General features: G+C 55.1%; 6 protein-coding genes across 6 annotated transcripts; 4 read left to right on the top strand and 2 right to left on the bottom strand.

Moving 5' to 3' along the window:
* Positions 1–146: 146 nt before the first annotated feature.
* Positions 147–1,467, bottom strand: CONPUDRAFT_165323 (uncharacterized protein; the record flags this gene model as incomplete). The annotated part of the gene is made up of 1 exon (XM_007770331.1): positions 147–1,467. The coding sequence occupies exon 1, from the start codon at positions 1,245–1,247 to the stop codon at positions 147–149; it is 1,101 nt and encodes a 366-aa protein (XP_007768521.1). The 5' UTR covers positions 1,248–1,467.
* A 634-nt stretch (positions 1,468–2,101) lies between these two features.
* CONPUDRAFT_56417 (MFS general substrate transporter) lies at positions 2,102–3,154 on the top strand (the record flags this gene model as incomplete). Its single annotated transcript, XM_007770077.1, has 4 exons — positions 2,102–2,176; positions 2,199–2,426; positions 2,483–2,827; positions 2,903–3,154. The coding sequence occupies 4 exons, from the start codon at positions 2,102–2,104 to the stop codon at positions 3,152–3,154; spliced, it is 900 nt and encodes a 299-aa protein (XP_007768267.1).
* A 2,008-nt stretch (positions 3,155–5,162) lies between these two features.
* Positions 5,163–6,636, bottom strand: CONPUDRAFT_56317 (uncharacterized protein; the record flags this gene model as incomplete). The annotated part of the gene is made up of 3 exons (XM_007770069.1): positions 5,163–5,270; positions 5,332–5,899; positions 6,266–6,636. Coding segments are annotated over 3 exons (1,047 nt in total), but the record flags the coding sequence as incomplete, so codon positions are not given.
* A 1,770-nt stretch (positions 6,637–8,406) lies between these two features.
* On the top strand, positions 8,407–10,184 carry CONPUDRAFT_165320 (uncharacterized protein; the record flags this gene model as incomplete). The annotated part of the gene is made up of 3 exons (XM_007770330.1): positions 8,407–8,579; positions 8,639–8,788; positions 8,839–10,184. The coding sequence occupies exon 3, from the start codon at positions 8,895–8,897 to the stop codon at positions 10,182–10,184; it is 1,290 nt and encodes a 429-aa protein (XP_007768520.1). The 5' UTR covers positions 8,407–8,579; positions 8,639–8,788; positions 8,839–8,894.
* An 867-nt stretch (positions 10,185–11,051) lies between these two features.
* Positions 11,052–12,313, top strand: CONPUDRAFT_56327 (ribosomal protein L1; the record flags this gene model as incomplete). Its single annotated transcript, XM_007770070.1, has 4 exons — positions 11,052–11,251; positions 11,343–11,609; positions 11,691–11,789; positions 11,854–12,313. 4 exons carry the CDS (start codon positions 11,052–11,054, stop codon positions 12,311–12,313), a joined length of 1,026 nt encoding a protein of 341 aa, XP_007768260.1.
* Positions 12,314–14,038: 1,725 nt separating this feature from the next.
* CONPUDRAFT_137189 (ectomycorrhiza-regulated esterase) lies at positions 14,039–15,384 on the top strand (the record flags this gene model as incomplete). Its single annotated transcript, XM_007770329.1, has 8 exons — positions 14,039–14,216; positions 14,279–14,298; positions 14,356–14,427; positions 14,497–14,722; positions 14,777–14,786; positions 14,860–15,067; positions 15,127–15,223; positions 15,280–15,384. The coding sequence occupies exons 1-8, from the start codon at positions 14,097–14,099 to the stop codon at positions 15,382–15,384; spliced, it is 858 nt and encodes a 285-aa protein (XP_007768519.1). The 5' UTR covers positions 14,039–14,096.
* Positions 15,385–17,962: the final 2,578 nt, after the last annotated feature.

The following is a 17,962-nucleotide window of genomic DNA, read 5'->3' as shown; positions in this document are numbered from 1 at the left end:
CGCTTTGCCAATATCGAGGTCCCCTTCAATCGTCGTGCGCCCCAATGTCCTTCCGCCTGCCACATTCCATCATGAGAATATCATAATCAAGATCGTGATAGTCTTTCTCTGCATATGGGGACCATTCAGTATTATTACAGTGTTAATTACATGACGATATTGTCGCTGTAGTCCACATGAGAAGAGCCATAAAGATCCGTGGCATCTGTGTAATCTGGAGGTGAACTGTGAAGCCGATTCCTACGAGGAATATAAACATCGGTGGCCCACTTAAAAGCTTCCAGTCGCTCCTCAAACCAAGCAATATCTTGTTCCGAAGGCCCGTCTCCAGGCTGATATACTGCAAGGCACAGCAGTTGCTCCTCCCAGGCAGAAACCGCATTCCGGAACAGTTCGACGGAAAACAGGTTGTCGTCGGTATAAAGTACCAGAGCATCCATGTTTTCGGGAGGGTGCTCTATCATAGTTTCGAGGACTCTTTTGTTGAACCCGGGACAATGCTGGACATTTAGAAAGGAACCCTTCCAGCTCTTGAGCACCTGTATGAGTCCTTTTTCACCCTCTATGTCGTATAGGTTCAGTGACGACGCCCCGAGAGGAGCTTCCCAACCTCCCTCGAAGTCACAGTGTGTGATATTCGCTGTGTCGACGCCGGGGTAGCCGTTAAAAAAGCGAGACAGAGTAGTCCCTCGGAGCCCCTGCAGACAAACGCGTCCAATGTTCGTGGAAATACTGTCCTCTGATTCCACGCTGTTGAATTCGACGTTTTCTTCGACAGCAAAGAGGGTGAGATGGGCGCAACGGTTCAAGCTGGCGTAGACGCTATCCATAGTCAACTCAGAAGACATCCCCATATCGGTGGGAGCATAGTGCGTGAGGGTGATCTTACGTTCGGATATCTCGTTCGTTGGCTCCTCCATCCAGATGCGCTCCCCGCCCGCAAAGCTTTTCCCGTCCAATTCTAGAGTAGAAAGTTTAGGGGCGAGGAATTCGCCGTCGCAAGGCAGGGTGTCTTGGTTGTCGATGACTTGCGACTTGAGAATGAGCATGCGGAGGTGAGGGAAGGATCCTCGCAGGTAAGCTCCGGCAACCTTTGCTTGTTCCGTCGCGTTAGCCATACATGGAAGGGTTGGTGTCGAGAGTACTCCCGATAGCCCCGCACTAAGACAGGAGTGGTAGAGGGAGAGTCGACATAGATGACGATGCGATCCCAGTAGGTAGAAACCTGCCCGAGCAAAGCTGACCATCTCTGGCAAACTTCGGCCAAGGCGAAGGGGAACAAGTTAGGCGAAGACACATCCTTATATTTCCATGACCAATATCTGGAATTATGACGGTCGAGAAACCTCGGGGGTACGGGAAGTTCGCATGCTTCCAGAGCTACCCATTCTGTATTCCACCTCCTGGCACGACTATTGAGGAAGACTAGTCTGAATATCATTAGGAGAATCTCTGCAGGCAACCGCTGGATCGGTGGGGCAAGTGACAACATGTTCACAAAAGTTTCACGGAGCTGCATGTTGTTAGTAAATATGCCATACACCACTGTGCTGGATGCTAAAACTGCTAGATACCTAGTAGGTTTGAGATGACCGAGTCAGATCTATGCCCCTTTCCAAGCGCAAAGGAACGAGGAGAACAAATTGGATCGTCATTGACATGGACCGCGACGAGTAATTGCAAAGCACGACGCGTCTTCAGACCTCAGGAATCGATATTGCCTCCGAGACCTCTCAGTGACTCTCATGGCGAATCTGTCTGAGTCATGCTTTACTTCCGCTCCATTTAACAATAATCTATAGTAATAGCGAAACTCGACCTTTGACCTCGGTACATCATCGCCATGCCGGAAGGACTCGGACCAACCCAAGTCTATGCTCTGCAAACGCTGCGGGGCGACGGACTACATCCCAGTCTGTCCGAGTCTCAGAGGAGTCTCCCTGCGACTTCCGAAGGCCACTCCGATGCCGAAAACCGTGCAGAGGCGGACCGTCGCAGCGTACTCTTTGACACCGTTGTATCTGATAATGTCGCGCCTCCTGATGCAGCGACAGCCCCCAGCAAGAAGTACCAGGCCATGCTGCTCCTGTCTGGCTTCTTCATGATCTTCCAGGTCATAGGTCTGAACACGATCTATGGAGTCTTTCAGGCGAGTACATGGAAGCCACTGAACCTCGTTTACAGAGCACTAGACCAAGCTTGCTGCCTTCCAGGACTTTTATACTTCACAAGAAAGTAATATCCCTGGTGCCATCGGACAAGACGCTCTTGTATCGCTTGCTGGTGCTGTCGGGGCAGGTCTCACATGGAGCGGGAGCATCTTTGTCAATCCCCTCATGACTCGCGTCAAGGACGTGCGCATAATAACTGTTGCTGGAGCTTTCATCATGTGCTTTGGCCTCTTCTTCGCCAGCTTCAACACAAAGGTACACGATCCGTCTCTGCCCTCATCTAGTACGGAAATAACCACTCGTGTTTTCAGCTTTGGCACCTGTACCTAACCCAGGCGCTCATGTACGGCATCGGCTCGTCCATGTACTACTTCCCCATCATGTCCATCGCGCCCGTGTACTTCGACCGGCACCGCGGCTTCGCCATGGGCTTCATCCTCGCCGGGAACGGCTGCGGCGGCCTCGTGCTCGCGCCCGCCACCAACGCACTCATCTCGCACCTCGGCATCCGGTGGGCCCTGCGCATCCTCGGGCTCGTCAATCTGGCCCTAGCCATACCTGCCGCTTGTGTGGTGAAGCAGCGCCCGGGCTACAAGGTGGGCGGCGGTCTGAAGGTTAGCATGGGCCTCGTCAAGCAAGGGACGTTCTTGTGGCAGGTCGGTCCTCTTTTCGCCGTCAACAGCTGGCGTGGCTTCTGCTGAATCTGGCCGTTTTGTTTTTTTGGTGGTTAGTCCCTGGGCGCATTCCTGCAGGCCGCGGGCAACTTTGTGCCGATGATATACATGGCGACGTACTCCACGTCCGTCCTGGGATACTCGGCCTCAACCGCCAGTCTGGTCATCGCGCTGAACAACGGCGTGAATAGCATATCCCGCGTGCTCATGGGCGTCCTCGCCGACCGCGTCGGCAGGCAAAACACCATGTTCGTCGGTGTAAGTACCAGGCACTCCTTTCATCTCTGCCCTATCATTTCTTCCCACTAAATATCTGAAACCCACACCAGGCCCTCCTCTCCGCCCTCGCCGTCTTCGCCCTCTGGTTCGACGCCGGCCGCGCCCGCTTCCTCGTCTTCGTCGTCTTCTACGGCGCCGTCGCGGGCGGATACAACGCCCTCCTCCAGACGACCATCACCGACGTCTTCGGCGTGCACAACTACCCCGCCGTCAACGGCCTCATCTTCTTCCTCCGCGGCATCGGCTCCCTCGCCGGCGCGCCCGTCGCCGGTGTCATCCTCGGCTCGCACAGCCGTACGACCAGCACAAGTCCGAACTCGAGCTCGAGCTCGAGCTCGATGGGGGCGGGGATGCCGGACCTGTGGGCGCTGCGCAAGCGGTACAACGAGGTCGTGTACTTTGACGGGGCACTGCTCGCCGCGTCGGCGCTGTGCATCGGGTACGTGCGCTGGCTCGACGCGCGGAACAAGGGTCGGTGGGCTTGGAAGGCCTAACCCGAAGCACTTCTTGTGGTAATTACATAGCGCACTAGCACTCGTCTTGTTCGTTACCCGAGACACTCGATCACATCACATTCTGAAGTCGACATGAACTTGCCACGAATGAACAAACAGCCTGCCCGGCAAAAAAAGAGTTAAAAGCAGCTATGCACTGCCATTCAAGTTAATTCTAATATATTAAAATAGCGTAGGGATAGTTCGGGAGAGCAAAGGAATTCCGTGGTACAAAAAACGTAAACTCAAGCACCCAGCAGCGGCAGCAGCACCCAGCGGCAATCGCAGCAGCAGGAAAAGCGAATCGAAAAAATTAAAACCAAAGAAGAATAGGAAAAAAGCGGAAACGATTGTCTTTTAGTAATATGTTGCGCAGCATGATGCAGGGACCATCTGGGCCGCCGCCGCCGCCATATGCAACGACTGTGAAAAAGTATGCGTATTGGTTCAGACTAATGGGAATGCGTACGTTGTATGGATGAGAGAGAAAGGGACAGGGAAGGTTAAAAGAGCGACGAGGGTTGGCGTTGAGGTTGGGATTGGGGTTAGGGGGAGGAGATTAGGAAGGGGGGACTCCGATCCTCGGAGGAACTTCGACTCGAGGACGGAGCATGCGAGCATGCAGAAATATGTACAGGTTACTGTATATGCGCGTAAAAGACCCAGGCGAGAAGACCGGACCCCAAAAGTGAGGATGGAAAAAGGGGACACAAAACTACGAGACATGAAGGAGAAAAGAATGGAAAAAATGAGGAAGTAAAAAAAGAAAAAGAAAAAAGAAGAAAAAAAAGTCGTGAACGGGCATGAAAGGACACAAACACCACACTGAACAACTGATCAAACCACCAAGTCCATGAACAGCCATCACCACCCACCAAACCAATCCAGAGCAGCAGCAGCGCACGCGGCACTACATAATCGTGCACTTGCAGCACCCACCCTTGGCCTCCTCCTCCTCCCCTCCCTGCCCCATCCCCGCCTGCTGCTCCTGCATCTCCGCCGCAAACTGCTGCTGCCCCTGGTCCTGCCCTTCCACAGTCGCAGCCCGATAATGCGCAAACGGCGCCGGCGACTGCATCCCCGACGGGCGGCCCTGCGGCACCCCCTGCATCTGCATCTGCATCTGCGCATGCGGTCCCGGCTGCGATGCCACGGTCGGATCGCGGCCGTGCACAGGCAGCAGCGCCTCCGAGAGATCCGTGAACTGGTCCGAGGTGCCGGTGCGGGACGAGGGGTCCTGGGTGTGCATGTACGCCGTGGCGGCGGGTGGGTCTTCGAGGATGGGTGTAGAGGTAGGGTGTTGGCGGGAGAGGCGGGCGAGCGGGATGGGCATATCGTTGTCGTCGCCGTCGCGCGGGGGGCGGTACTTTGAGTGGTCGAACCCAAACGTGCCGGGTGCCTATTATGGGTGGGCAGAGAGGTGAGTATGAGGTGAGTATAACGAGCAAGGGGGGGTTGTGTGCATGTAAAACAGCATAAAAAATTGGCCTGCAAAGAGACGAAAGGAACACGAGATAAACAAATTGTACAACGCAAAAAAGACGCACCGGCTCAACAGGTATACTCCCCGCCGGCAACGCACGCGGACTCCCATCCGCCTGCTCATAATGATCATCCATCCCCTTCTTGCGCGCAACCACAGGCAACACGACCTATACATCCCAGTCAGCACAACTCCCCCGACCAGAAGAAAAACGCATCAGGACAACACACCTCATCCCAATTACCCCCCCTGGGCACAGGCTGCGTCCACGTCGGAATCGCATCCGACATATCCGCCTCCCCATCCGGCTTCGGATACTCCGCAACGCTCCCGCGCACCTCCCTATCCTTGCTACTATTGATCACGCGCGCAGACGTCGGCGTCCCCGGCACACGGCCGGGCGTGCGCGCGCCACTGCCACTGCCGCTCGTGTTGATCATCGGACTCGGCTTGGCCTTCTTCGGCGTGTTGGGCACCGCAGCGTGCAGCGCGGGGCCCGCGCCGGGGCTGCGCGAGCGTTTCTGCTGCGCGCCACCGGGCGACGCGAGCGAGTGTGCGGACGTCGGTGTCGTACGTCCGTTGTTGAGCGCGGATGTCGGCGTTGTGCGTCCGTTATTAAGTGACTGCGCAGACGTCGGCGTCGTACGCCCCGTGCGCGACGCGGTGCGCTGGCGCGCGTTGTTGTTGGCGCTGTTCTGGGGCGACGCGGTGGTGGTCGAGGACGCAGGCGAACGCCCCATGGTGGTGCCGGTAGATGCGGTAGCGGTGACAGAGGACGACGACGTGGGCGAGCGCGTGCTGGTGTGTGCTCCAGGACGCTGGAACGGGACTTCGTTCTGCGCGAACGACTGTTGGCGGGGCGTAGACAGCGGTTCGGAAGGGGCCGGCGAAGTAGACGAACGCGTGTAGGATATACGCGAGGTCGATTGGGACAGCCTCTCGTCTCGTTGCGACTCCATTGAGGGGGCCCCTGAGCGGAGATGAGGCTGCGACGCGCGAGACGTAATGGTAGGTGTAGACGACGGGAAGTACTGCGACTCCCTCGCGTACGCGTCGTAAAAGCTCGCGTCGTACACATCGTCGCCATTGTCCTGGTGTACGCCGTTTTGTTGCTGTGCGGGTGGTGGGCGTTCCCATGCTGAAGGGTCCGGGATATGTGCCGACAGTTTCGGCGGTGGCTCGTCCATAACGCGTTCGGCTTCCTTTGCGCGCTGCTCGTCGAGGTAGAAACTCTCCCGCTCTCCGATGCCCGCGACGCTGTCCGCTCTTCTCCGTGCCCGCTTCGACTTTGTCGATCCATTTGCATCGGTGCTTTCCCTCCCGCGTCCAGCTGCAAAGCCCGTCGTGTTCGCCGACGCACCCGTACCAGGGCGCGCGTTCATATTCTGACGGAGCGCATGGCCGTAGTTGGCGATACGCAACATCTCGGCGCGTCTCGCGACGCGCATTTCGCCGACGCCTCCGTTGCGCGCCACATCGCCTCTGTACCAGTGCTCAAACGGGCGTTCGGCCGATTCGCTTGACATGCGAGGCATGCCATCGGGCTCCCCTTCAATGCTGATGCTTCCCTTGGAGGGCGAGTCGCCCATAGACCATTTTGAATCCTTCGAATTGAGGGTATTAAACGGGGCACTCTCGTCGATGATCTGGCTGCGGTCTGCACGCGGCGTGTGGAGCGGGGAGGGGGAAGGGGAAGGGGAAAAGCGGTTCGGGCTCTCGTAGACGGCGTAAAGGTCGGAGGCGTCCGCACCGGTCGCGGCGACGGCGGCGCGTGTCTCGGAGCGGAAGTAACTAGAAGACGAGCTAGTGCGAGGGCGGGCGACTGGAATGCGGGTCGGCTTGGCGTCGCTGGGGCGGGGAGTGGAGGGGGACTGGGCGCGGGTATTGCCGTTGGGGTACCCGTTGGGGTAGGCATTGTAAGCTCCGTGGCCATTCATGCCGTTGATGCTGTTGGATTGGGGTGGGCGTGGAATGGTGCTGCTGCTCTTGCGGGGCTCTGTGGCTAGGGAGGGTATGGTTGATTTGTCGGTATCGTGGGATGGGCGGGTTGAACGGTTGTAGGAGTAGGAGTAGGATGGATCATGGGTATCGTCCGCCGAGGTTATGGAGGCAATGGACATGCGCTTTGCGAGGATAACGCTCTCTGTCTCGAGGCCTTGATAGTGATTATGTGAGTGTGGGTAAGTAAAAAGAAGAAGAAGGGGACTAACGAGTGCGAAGGGCAGGGACTATTGTGTCATCCCATGAAGCCAGGGCTGGGGATGGATGTGCGGCGAGGGCGGCCATGGGAGGAGCGAGCGTCGGGAGCCACGGTGGCTAAAGAGAGGGAATCAAATTGATAGTAAGAAAGAGTAAAGCGAATAAGCAGAAGTGAGAATAGGGGAAGGGCACTGGCAGTCGAGAGCAGACAGAGCACGGCTATAGTGGAGCCTTGCACTGTCCCCGGTGTAATAATGAAGAACTTTGCCTCCAACACCAACCACACCTCCACCCCCCCAAATATGGACACCCGACGCCTCTATTCGCTCCGTCCCGGTCACTCTTTGATCTCCGTCCGTTCACCCAAGCCACCCCCGCATTCCTCCGTCCACCTCATACCTCCCCCGTACCTCACTGACATTCAAAATTTGTCAATCCCATCCTTTTGAGTCTAACCAATCGATCTGACTCAGGTCCTCCTCTGCTCAACCTCGCCTTTTGCCACCGAGGTTAATTTACCTCTTCGACACATGTCAGTTAAACTTCCGGTACTATTCATCAGCCGCTCTTCCGCCTTCCTTTTCCCTTCGTTGCTGTCTTCTTTTTTCAATCGTGCGACATAAACATGTCTCAGGTTCGTCAGGGCGACGACTGTCCGAAACTCCAAGTGCTACCTGCTGCAGCTAACTGGTGCTTATGAGCGCTCGTGGTTATCTCGCAATCCATACTTCTATCGAACACCTTCGAAGCTCACATGCTTCATATCTTGGCTGATCTATGAACGTTTCAATCTATATACGGACCTGGTTGTGCGCAATCCGCCACTCACCAGCATCGCCTGACAATCCCACCTGCTATCTTTTGTGTCAATAACATAACGTCACGGATCAAACGCGCTGGAAGTTTCCGAGCGGCCTCCGTTGTGGCTAATATACTCCATTTCTTGACGCCCAACTTTGGACAGAAACAATTGTCTGCAACGACGCGTCGCGACGCGCCCGTAATTGAACTGCGGAGGTCTCCGAGGCGAGCGAATGTAAGAGTTCCCTTCAGTATCGAATCTCCGAAGCACTGCGATTGGCAGCCTAGGTAGCACAACGTGTGCAGTGTACTAAACATACTCATCCAGCTCTCCACCGACATATTTACCCAGACCGTCACGCACTAAACATGCTTTTACATCGTGCAGCAAAGGAGCACACATACATACGTGAGGCTTTGTAATTTGGTCTCTTCCCTCACTCCCTTCCAAACCCTCACCAAGATACCCCAGCCCTAGGTAAGCGAACTGTAGCTCTCACCTTAAACCATCCGGACTAAATACCTGGCTATCAAAAGCGACCTGATGGCACGTAGCTCTGACTTGCCCAACGCGAAAAGAGACATCCACAGCCTCCCAACTGAACTCCTGCTCGTCATCTTCGAGCTCGCCTTTGCCGATCAGCGCCAATGCAAAGTATCCCCCAGTTATCACTTCGGCTCCTATAGGTCGCTCGATGCACTAGAGCTGCCTGATTATAAGCTGATACAGCCAAAAGAGTATTATACGGACATTCGAGACTCTACCAGCTGGGACTGGCATCGCGAAGATGACATGCTCTCACCCACGCTCTTTCCCTACGCACCCGCCAACGTGTGCAGGCTATGGAGAGACCTTCTCGCCATCGAGCCCGCATTCTGGACGCGCATCATCATCGTCCTCGATTCCCCGTCGACCACCCCCGACCTAGTGCGCAGCTACTTCGAACGCACCCGAGACGAGCCCATCCACGTCTGGATCACTCGCGCGGACAACAAATCCGCCACCCCCTCCGACCCGGGCGAGAACGACCGCATCAAGACGGTCATGCGCTGCCTCCGCCCGCACCTCGCGCGCTGCGTCAGCCTCTCCTTCAACCTCCTCTACCGCTCCTCGGCCGTGATCGCGGGCGACCGCCTGCGCGGCTACGTCCCGCGCCTGCGCATCCTCGCGCTCAACTCACGCGTCACCGACAGCACCGCGCCCATCGCGCACCTCCTCCTCGACGCGCCCGAGCTGCACATGCTCGAGCTCGACGCACACAGCTTCGCGCACTTCGCCGCGCGCAAGCTCGCGATGGTGTGGCTCCACCGCCCGCGCGCGTCCTCCGCGCAGCTGCAGCTCCGCCTCACGCGCTACCAGCCCGCTGCCACGTCGTCGCTGCAGATGAGCGACGTCGTCCGCGCGCTGGAGCACATGCCCGACATCGAGCTGCTCTCGATCCGCGACGTCGCGTTCGCCTCCCCCGCCGACGTCGACTTCGTCGACCGCGAGATCCACACGCTGCACCTCGAAGAGCTGCGCGGCAGCGCCGCGAGCATGTTCTTCCGGTGCCTCGCGTCGCACGCGTCGCGCACGACCGTCGTGCGGTGCGATCTGGACGGGGAGTGGGACAGCGCGCCCGTGGAGGGCCGCTGGCTGCGTCTCGTCGGGCTGGCGGACGCGGCGGGGCTCGCGCGCGCGATGCGCGGGTGGAGCGGGTCGAGGCTGCACGCGGATGAGTGCCCGGGGTTTACGGACGCGGTCGTTAGTGCCATGGCTGAGCATCCGGCGGGGGAGGTGGAGTGGGTGTCCATCGACAATACCAATTCTGCCAGCCCGCCGCTGTCATTCGATGTGCTCAAGAGCGCGGTGAACGCGTGGACGGCGTCGCTCCTACCGCACGGATATCTAACGCTGTACGTCCAGCAGCCTGGGAATCTGCCCGACGCGGCGCTGTGCCGCTGGTTCGACGATAGGGTCGGCGATTTCAGCTGGAAGAATGACGGGGTTACGTTCGATAGTGTCGTTCCCGATGTTCCGCATCCGGTGGATTACTATGGTTGTGCACATCTAGGCAGGAATGTGTCTCCTCATATGTACTGATCAAACTTTCGAGTGCTACTCATGTCATCTGGTTTGGGACCTTTTATTTGCCTTCAATCTAATTACTATCAAACTACTTGCTATATAGCCTCTGACTTGTGTCGCCACGTTCAGCAACCGAGTTCTCAGTGTCCCTCACGTTCGTCACATTTGAATATTAATCGCTGCCTGTCCTTTCTCCTTCTCTCCCTGACATGTCTCCTTCCCCATCTCCACGCGTTCCAACCCCTGAGCCGGTTCCCGCGAATTCTGCCCTGTACTGCGGAACAAATTGACAAGGCAATCACTAAATAACCTCAGATCCTCGGTAGTAACAATCATGATGGCGACATTGAGCCCCTCGATGGGAAACTTGACATTGTCGACTATTTCATCTTCAGACATGTTATGGCGGCGGAAAGGAAGAATACGGCACAGAGGGATTGACTTGCCTGGTCTGAAATAGCGCCACTTAAATCTCCGTACTAACTTCCGTTCCTGTACTGGGGGATTTGTTATGTCGCAAAGTTCTTTGTGTATCAAAGCCAATTAGAATCGTTCGTGTTAGTAGCCCCAATATTACGTTTTGACGCGATTAATTGTAGCTGAGTGCAATGCATTGCGATAAGTTTGGAAACCAATTAACTGGAACCGCTTGTTTCCATTGCAGCTGCTAACAGACTTTGCGACAGTTTTTTGTAAGACCAAGTACAAAGATCGTAAAAGGGTATCAAGCAGAGGGTATACGTAAGAACATGATCTGAAGCCAAAATCAGGGGCTACATTACCCAAACAAGTAGTAGTCAAATCGGAAAAAGTTACTTCGTCGTCCTCAGGGTTTGCCGTACGCCGACCGACCCGCACGCTACCCTACCTCCCCGACGCACCATGGCCAAGGCAGAGCTCATCGACGAACATGTCTCTCTTAAGCAGTGCAAACTTGCTGTCGAGGCGCTGCAGAAGCACAATACCAAAAAGGAGAAGGAGCTCGAGGAGACGCAGCTCCTGGCCGGCAAGGAGCAGCACATCTGGCTGCAGATCACCGTCAAGAGGATGCACACCGAAAAGAAAATCAAGCCCGTCAAAGTGTGAGTGCCGCTGCACGCCCTCTCCTTCCTCGCAACATGCGCTACGTCCTTGTTCGCGTTTGCGTTCGTGTTGGCTGATAGCCCAGCGCAGCCCGATCAAGCACCCCATCGTGGACCCGCGCACGTCCCCCGTCTGCCTCATATCAAAGGACCCGCAGCGGGAGTACAAGGACCTCCTCGCGTCGCACGGCATCAAGTTCGTGTCGCGCGTCGTGGGCATCGAGAAGCTCAAGGGCAAGTTCAAGTCGTTCGAGGCGCGGCGCATGCTGCTCAGGGAGAACGACCTCTTCCTCGCGGACGAGCGTGTGATCCCGCTGCTGCCCAAGCTCCTGGGGAAGAAGTGGTTCGATGCCAAGAAGTGCGTTATCATTCCTTATTTTATCTTGCGCTGTGAACCACGGATCTGCTCGCTGACGTGCGTGTGTTGCGCCTCGTGCAGGCAGCCTATACCGGTGTGCATGACCCGCAAGGACCTCAAGGCGGAGCTCGAGCGCGCCATCGAGTCGACATACATGCACCAAAACAGGGGCACCTGCACGTACGTCCTCGTTTGTTTCATTTGCTCACAACTACGTGTACCGAACCCCTGCACTGGATCGCAGCTCTGTCAAAATCGGCCGTGCCCAGCAGTCCGCCGCGCACATCCTCGACAACCTCAAGCTCGCAGTGCCAGGCATCGTGAAGAACATTAAAGACGGCTGGGAAAATATACAGAGTTTATATCTGAAAACGAACTCGTCTGTTAGCCTGCCAATATGGTCGTGTGACCTTGGCGACGGTGAGGGTGGCCGATGGGACGGTGTCACGGTCGAGGATACTGCGCCTGAAGTCGAGGAGGGCGAAGGCGAAGGTGCGGAAGCGGAGGCTCCAAAGCCGACTCCCCGAGCGTCGAAGGAGAAAGAGAAGAAGAAACGTGCGCTCGATACGGCTGGAGAGGATACGAAGCCGAAGAAGAAGGCTAAGTCTGCGGTCGAGCCGCAGCCGACACCACCAAAAGATGTGGTCGCCGAGACATCGACAAAGCCGAGCTCGAAGAAAGCCAAAAAGTCGAAAGACAGGTAATTGACATCTCTTTTTTTATTCGCGCATCCCCCGCATGTTCCCGATCCTGACCTTTTCTCCAGCTCCGATACCCCATCAATACCTCCCCCCGTCAATTCTGAAAAGCCCAAAGGCAAAAAGTCCGCGCCTGCAGCTGAATCCGAGACGGACTCTACGCTCGTTGCTGCACCATCCTCCTCCACCAGCAAAAAGGCCAAGAAAATGGACCAACCACCGGCCACGGAGGCGGAGCCACCAAAGCCCGAAAAGATCACAAGATCCAAGTCAAAATCAAAATCTTCTACCTCTGCGGCGCTGCCAGACAGCACCAACGCGCCGGTGGCTCCGGTCCCTGCCCCAGCCCAGACCAAGGTCAAGGCCAAGGCCAAGGGTGCCGCCGACCTGGGCGCTGATGAGCTCAAGCAGAAGCGGAGCCAGCAGAGCGCGCAGAAGAAGAAGGACAAGGTGGTGGCGCAGCGTCCGGGCAAGGCCGCGAAGAGCGGGGTGCTCGGGAAAAAGGTGTCTTTTGCATAGTGGTGTTTGTACTGATGCTGGGGAGACTTCAGCCGCCGCATATCGTAGGAGCGCGGTGGAACCTTTTATTATGACGCTCATTATGCATTGTGTGGAATTTAGGGTTGTGTCGTTGGCGAAGAGGGTGGAATGGTTGTCTGTGGATACACCACCAGGGAAAGTTGCCGAGATGTTTGGCCGCTGCGATGTAATGTGTGTCGCCCATCATACGCATGAGCTCATGGGATGCGCCATACCAACGAAGGCCGACACTGGACGTTTCTTGAAGCGCTGAGCAGTCATCAACGTCGCCAGACGTGGAAGTCAGTGAGACCTTCGAAGTTTGTTCCTAGCAAGACGCATCATAGTTTCGGCCGTTCAAAGGTATCGCCGCCACGCTTCAAACACATCTACCCCAGGCCCAGGTACCTGCAAGGAGCGCATCAAGAGCTTTCTTCTTCTCCAGGTAAGGCACAAAAGATGAGGTGAACTCAATTATAAGTACAAGGATAGCTACGTGTGCCACTGTCCCATCCCATCGGCAGGGAACCTGGCTGTATATTCAAGCTGCAATTACCAATGTTCAATACAAGGTACTAGCGTCAGGAGCGCTTGCCGCATCGTTTCATCAGGGCATCATCTCGTATGCTAGATCCATGGTGTACAGCCTGCTTCATGAGTTCTCATGAGGGCCCGCCTGCACATCAGGATGCTCACGTTGATTGTTGACAACCCTGAACGTTGACCGCTGATCTTCCAAATGCACGGAATCCAACATTTTGGCTCAAGTTTTGAAATACCTCGGGCGGCCCCGAAACAAGGGAAGTCTACGTAGGTGCTCCCACGTTTCAGCAGAGTTTACAGGTCCAATCATACTGGGTCCCGCAAATAAGAGAGTCGGCTTGAAAGCAGGCATAAATTACCCTTGAATAGTTGCTGTGAGATTAATGTGAAAGCAAGGTGCACCACATGGGCCGAGAAAATGGCCCTGTAAATGCCAATCTAATCCTTAAAACCCCTGAGCTTTGAGCTGGCTTCGAGTCTCTTTGAGTCTCTTCGAGTCTCTTCGAGTTCAACTTGAGTTCAACTGACTCTAGGAGTTGATGTTGACAGTTGGCTGACAGGAAGAGTGCCAGCGCGTGAGAAGCACGCGACAGCCACGTGGAGGAGCCGGAAGGACAAGTTACCGGTTCTGCCGTACTCGGCTTTCTGCATTTGACCAGCACATACTCAACGACTTGTTCACGGTTTTGCGCCTTGGGCGACGTATCCCGAGGACAACTCCTCCGGAATGGCAGTTAGAAAGGCCACGAAGCATAGCATTCCTCACACGAAGGAAGATTGCACCCTCGTTGGGATCCTAGAGCAGGTCCACCCGGACTCACCCACTCACGGAAGCAAGATCGCGCTGGTAAGGAACATCATGGGGACCTCGGGCAAGATCACGTACGACTGATTCTCAATGGATCACAGATACTTCATGGAACGATGGGGTAGCACTTTCACATCCCCGTAACCTCCAAGGTCTGAGATCTGAGCTCTCATCCCAGACACAAGGACTATCTCTTCCAGAAACGTCTCGCCGCGCGGCTGCCCATTGATTCATTCCGCTTTGACTTCAGGTGATTGCTCCGGTCGTGCGTTCACGCTCTATTTCAAACATCTAGTGCATTTGCTTTACCACCCATCAGGGGTAACCATGAGAGCGGAGGCAGATGGAAACAAGGTGCCTTCCGTGAGGACGTGGAGGATCTCAAGGTGGTAGTCGCTTACCTGCGCACTACGTTCGGTTACGAAGTCGATGTGGTCGTTGGCCACTCGCGTGGCTCTATCGTCGGCATGCATTGGATGTGTACGTCCGAGGAGGGGAAGTACGTCAGGGCCTATGTCAACGCGTCCGGCCGGTACAGAATGCACGTAAGTTCTGACTGCAATCGTCACACTGTTTTCATTATCAACAGCGTGAGATAGCGTATTTACGGTGAGCCCAGCAATTGGCCTTCCTCGCTGCTTAGGAGGCGCTTTTGCTGAGCATGTTTTGCTGTTACTCACAGATGGGACTGAAGCTTGGAAAGAAGAATTTGATACCAAGGGCTATCACGAATGGAAGGTTACTGTCGCTCGTAAGGCTGTGGTCGCGAGAGTCTACCCCAGTGACTTGGCAGAATTTGCTACTTGGGATACATCGATCGTGTGGACTCAGTTTCCTCCTCAGGCTGACGTCCTGAGTATACACGGTTTACTGGACAAAACAGTTCCACCGTGAGCATATCCACTGCCTCGGAAACTCGCGGTCATTCTGACGTCGCCTTGCGCGCTAGCTTTGACGCCCTGATTTACGCACGAGCGCTCGGCTCGCGGACGCCAGGAACGCATAACCTTCATCTTGTTGAAGATGCCGATCACAACTTCACTGGCGTGAGTGATGTCAACACAGCCTGGGGTATTCTATCAGCTCACCAATATGTTCGCAGCGTCAGGATGAAGTGGTCGATTGTATTTTGGAATGGTATGAGGCACGGACATCGGGCTCGCTCAGCTCAGGCATTTGGATGACCGGGAGGCGGGGCAAGCTGTAGAACCCTCAAATGTACCTGGGTACCTCATCGGACCGAATAGATGTATCAAGCATGATCGGAGCCCTTGGCCGATGCTATTCGTTCCTTTGCGATTCCCCGTTTATTGGACCACCGACCAAGATAGGCCTTGGAGATCTCTGTCGATCTTGTTGGACACCCAGAACGGCGGTGCACGGTCTTGCACAAACTACGCCCGCTTCAACATAAATGGTGAGATCCATTTCTTTGAAATCGGAGAGTAGGGCCGTGGTCCTGTTCACACCTAGTCCCACAATTGCGATCAATCGCCGCGCTGCTTCGCATGGCGCTGTCGCAAAGTATCATTTTCGGCAATTCCCCGCCTGCACGCTTTTAGAACACTTCAGTCCAACTGCGGTGAACGCCTTGAACGCAAAATGCCTTCACAAGGCATGATGGCCGACACTCAAAATAACGTGGCAGGCGCGCAAGCGGGTAACCACTATCAGCCCTGGCAATACATGTAACCCTTTCAGTCTACCATTTCAGGCACAAGACGCTCGGGGGATTCACAAGGGTCGAGAGACGTTGTGTATGCACTGGGAGAACGGGCCATCATCGTGATAACATCAATTCGTATATCGGGATTCAAGTATTGAATATTGAGGCGCTCCATCCTGTGGTGGCAGCCTCAGTTGCTCGTCAAAAGCTGTAAAGCAGTGATATCTTGTAAATAACCTTTTTCTTAGCCTTACCTTCCCAGCTGCAGACAATTCTTAGTAGCCAGCGCCGCAACCGTGGCGTGCTAGTCTTGATTCATACACACACCGTTCGGCGGTGCACCCAGACGGAGGTAACTATACTATTACAAACTCGGCTTTGCCCAGCTAATACTACTATGTAAGTCGAGTACCCGTCATCAGCCAACTAAAAGTCGCGTGCGCAAGGCCGCGGTTTTAACCTCCGAGGAACTCGACATATCTCAATTAAACTAACGTAAGTCGAAGAACTTTGCGATCTGCACAAGTCTTATCAAGCATTTGACAGTGTGTAAAGGGTCTAAAGTGAATATATAACGTGTCTGACGAACTCGCTCAGCGAGCGTATAGTAGTACTATGAAAGCTATATGGGTAGGATGGATACATGGTCCAATGTAGAGGATACACGTAATTATATGACGGAGCATACATGCGAAGAGAAGAGCAATGAACCGAAGATGCAGAGGCGCAAATAAGTGATGAGTGGGCCGTGTATGGGCAAACTGTTCGTTGAACGAGAACCTATAGAAACTAATCCATTAACTTCCGATTAACCTCCAGTCCTTGCTGAAGACATTAGGCCATATTGAAGGGCCGAGTGTACGTGTTAGGGCATTATGTCCACGTGGTGGATGATATGATATGATATGGCGAGAGCGAGGGATGATTGGTAGTAAGACGCCAGTCTCAGCTGAGCCGTTTGTTGAAGACGCGTCTTGCGCGTTTAGAAGAAGACGGTGCCGACGGTGCTGGCTCCCTTGGTGATGGCATTGCCGCCCTTGGTTTGGCCTCCCTTGCTGCTGTCCGATGCTTGTCCGCTCATTGCAGTGAGTTTATATGCGAGTGTTGTGGCGGCGATGGTAGAGTGACAGACGAGTGTGTCTGGGGAGTGTTCAAGAACGCGTGGGTGGAGGCAAAGGGGAGTGTTATTCTCTTGAGACTGAGAAAGACGCGTTTGTCGACTGGGTTGTCGGATTGTGAGGGACCGAGAACATAGAGGACTGGTTATATACTGCGCCAACATCGCCTCGTGGACTTGTTACAGAGAGGCGAATGGATCAAACGGGATGCTGAGTTGTGCTTACGACCGTGCCCCGGAACCGATCCAACCCCGATTGGTGCCTTCACACGGACTGCTGTGAGACGATGCAAACAGGATTGATTGTAACCCTAAGCGCCTGCATGAATGTAAGAGGATGCATTTCGCTGCACAGTCCAAATGAGTGGAAGGTTGACATGGTTCAAAAAAGAACTGCACTGCTTCCGTTCCTGCAACAGATCCGTTGTGGACGCTTAATTCGGCAATCGCCGCCCAGGTCTCTGCTAAGACTCGGCTTGACATTTTTTTCCCGTTTCACGGTTACTCGCCACCCTATGGGCACGATATGTCGAGTTTTGCGGTGACGTGTGCAAAAATTATTGACATTCCTACTCAGGGCCCTTCAAGGCTGCTTCGGAACGTTCATCTTGTGCTTGAAATGTGCAGGGACTCGACGATCCTCCAATACCCGATCTTCGATCTATGACGCGGCGCCTGTCTCCGAGTCCCTTCCTGGCGTTTCATGTACAAACTTACCACTTTACTTACACAGCAATCCGCTGACTTAGGTGAAAGTAAGCGTTGCCGAGTCATTCGCAAGGCTGTGAAACGTCCGTTTGTTCGCCAACCTGAATGACCTGCGGGACCACCAATGACTCAGAGCTGCGCTCGCCAAACTCCAACACGGCCTCGGGGAATTTAGTCGGGCGCTCGCAGCAGAATGACTAAAAGAGAACAATGGGCAGGCAGGGTAATGCGTATGTATTGCAGTGTTCAGATCTCCTGGGCGTCCTGGAGTCACACTGAAGGCGCAAGGAGTTA

This window comes from Coniophora puteana, assembly GCF_000271625.1.
Source record: "Coniophora puteana RWD-64-598 SS2 unplaced genomic scaffold CONPUscaffold_6, whole genome shotgun sequence".
Taxonomy (NCBI): Eukaryota; Fungi; Basidiomycota; class Agaricomycetes; order Boletales; family Coniophoraceae; genus Coniophora; species Coniophora puteana.
Note: the sequence above shows the minus strand (reverse complement) of the source record. Positions and strands in the feature narration are given on the sequence as shown.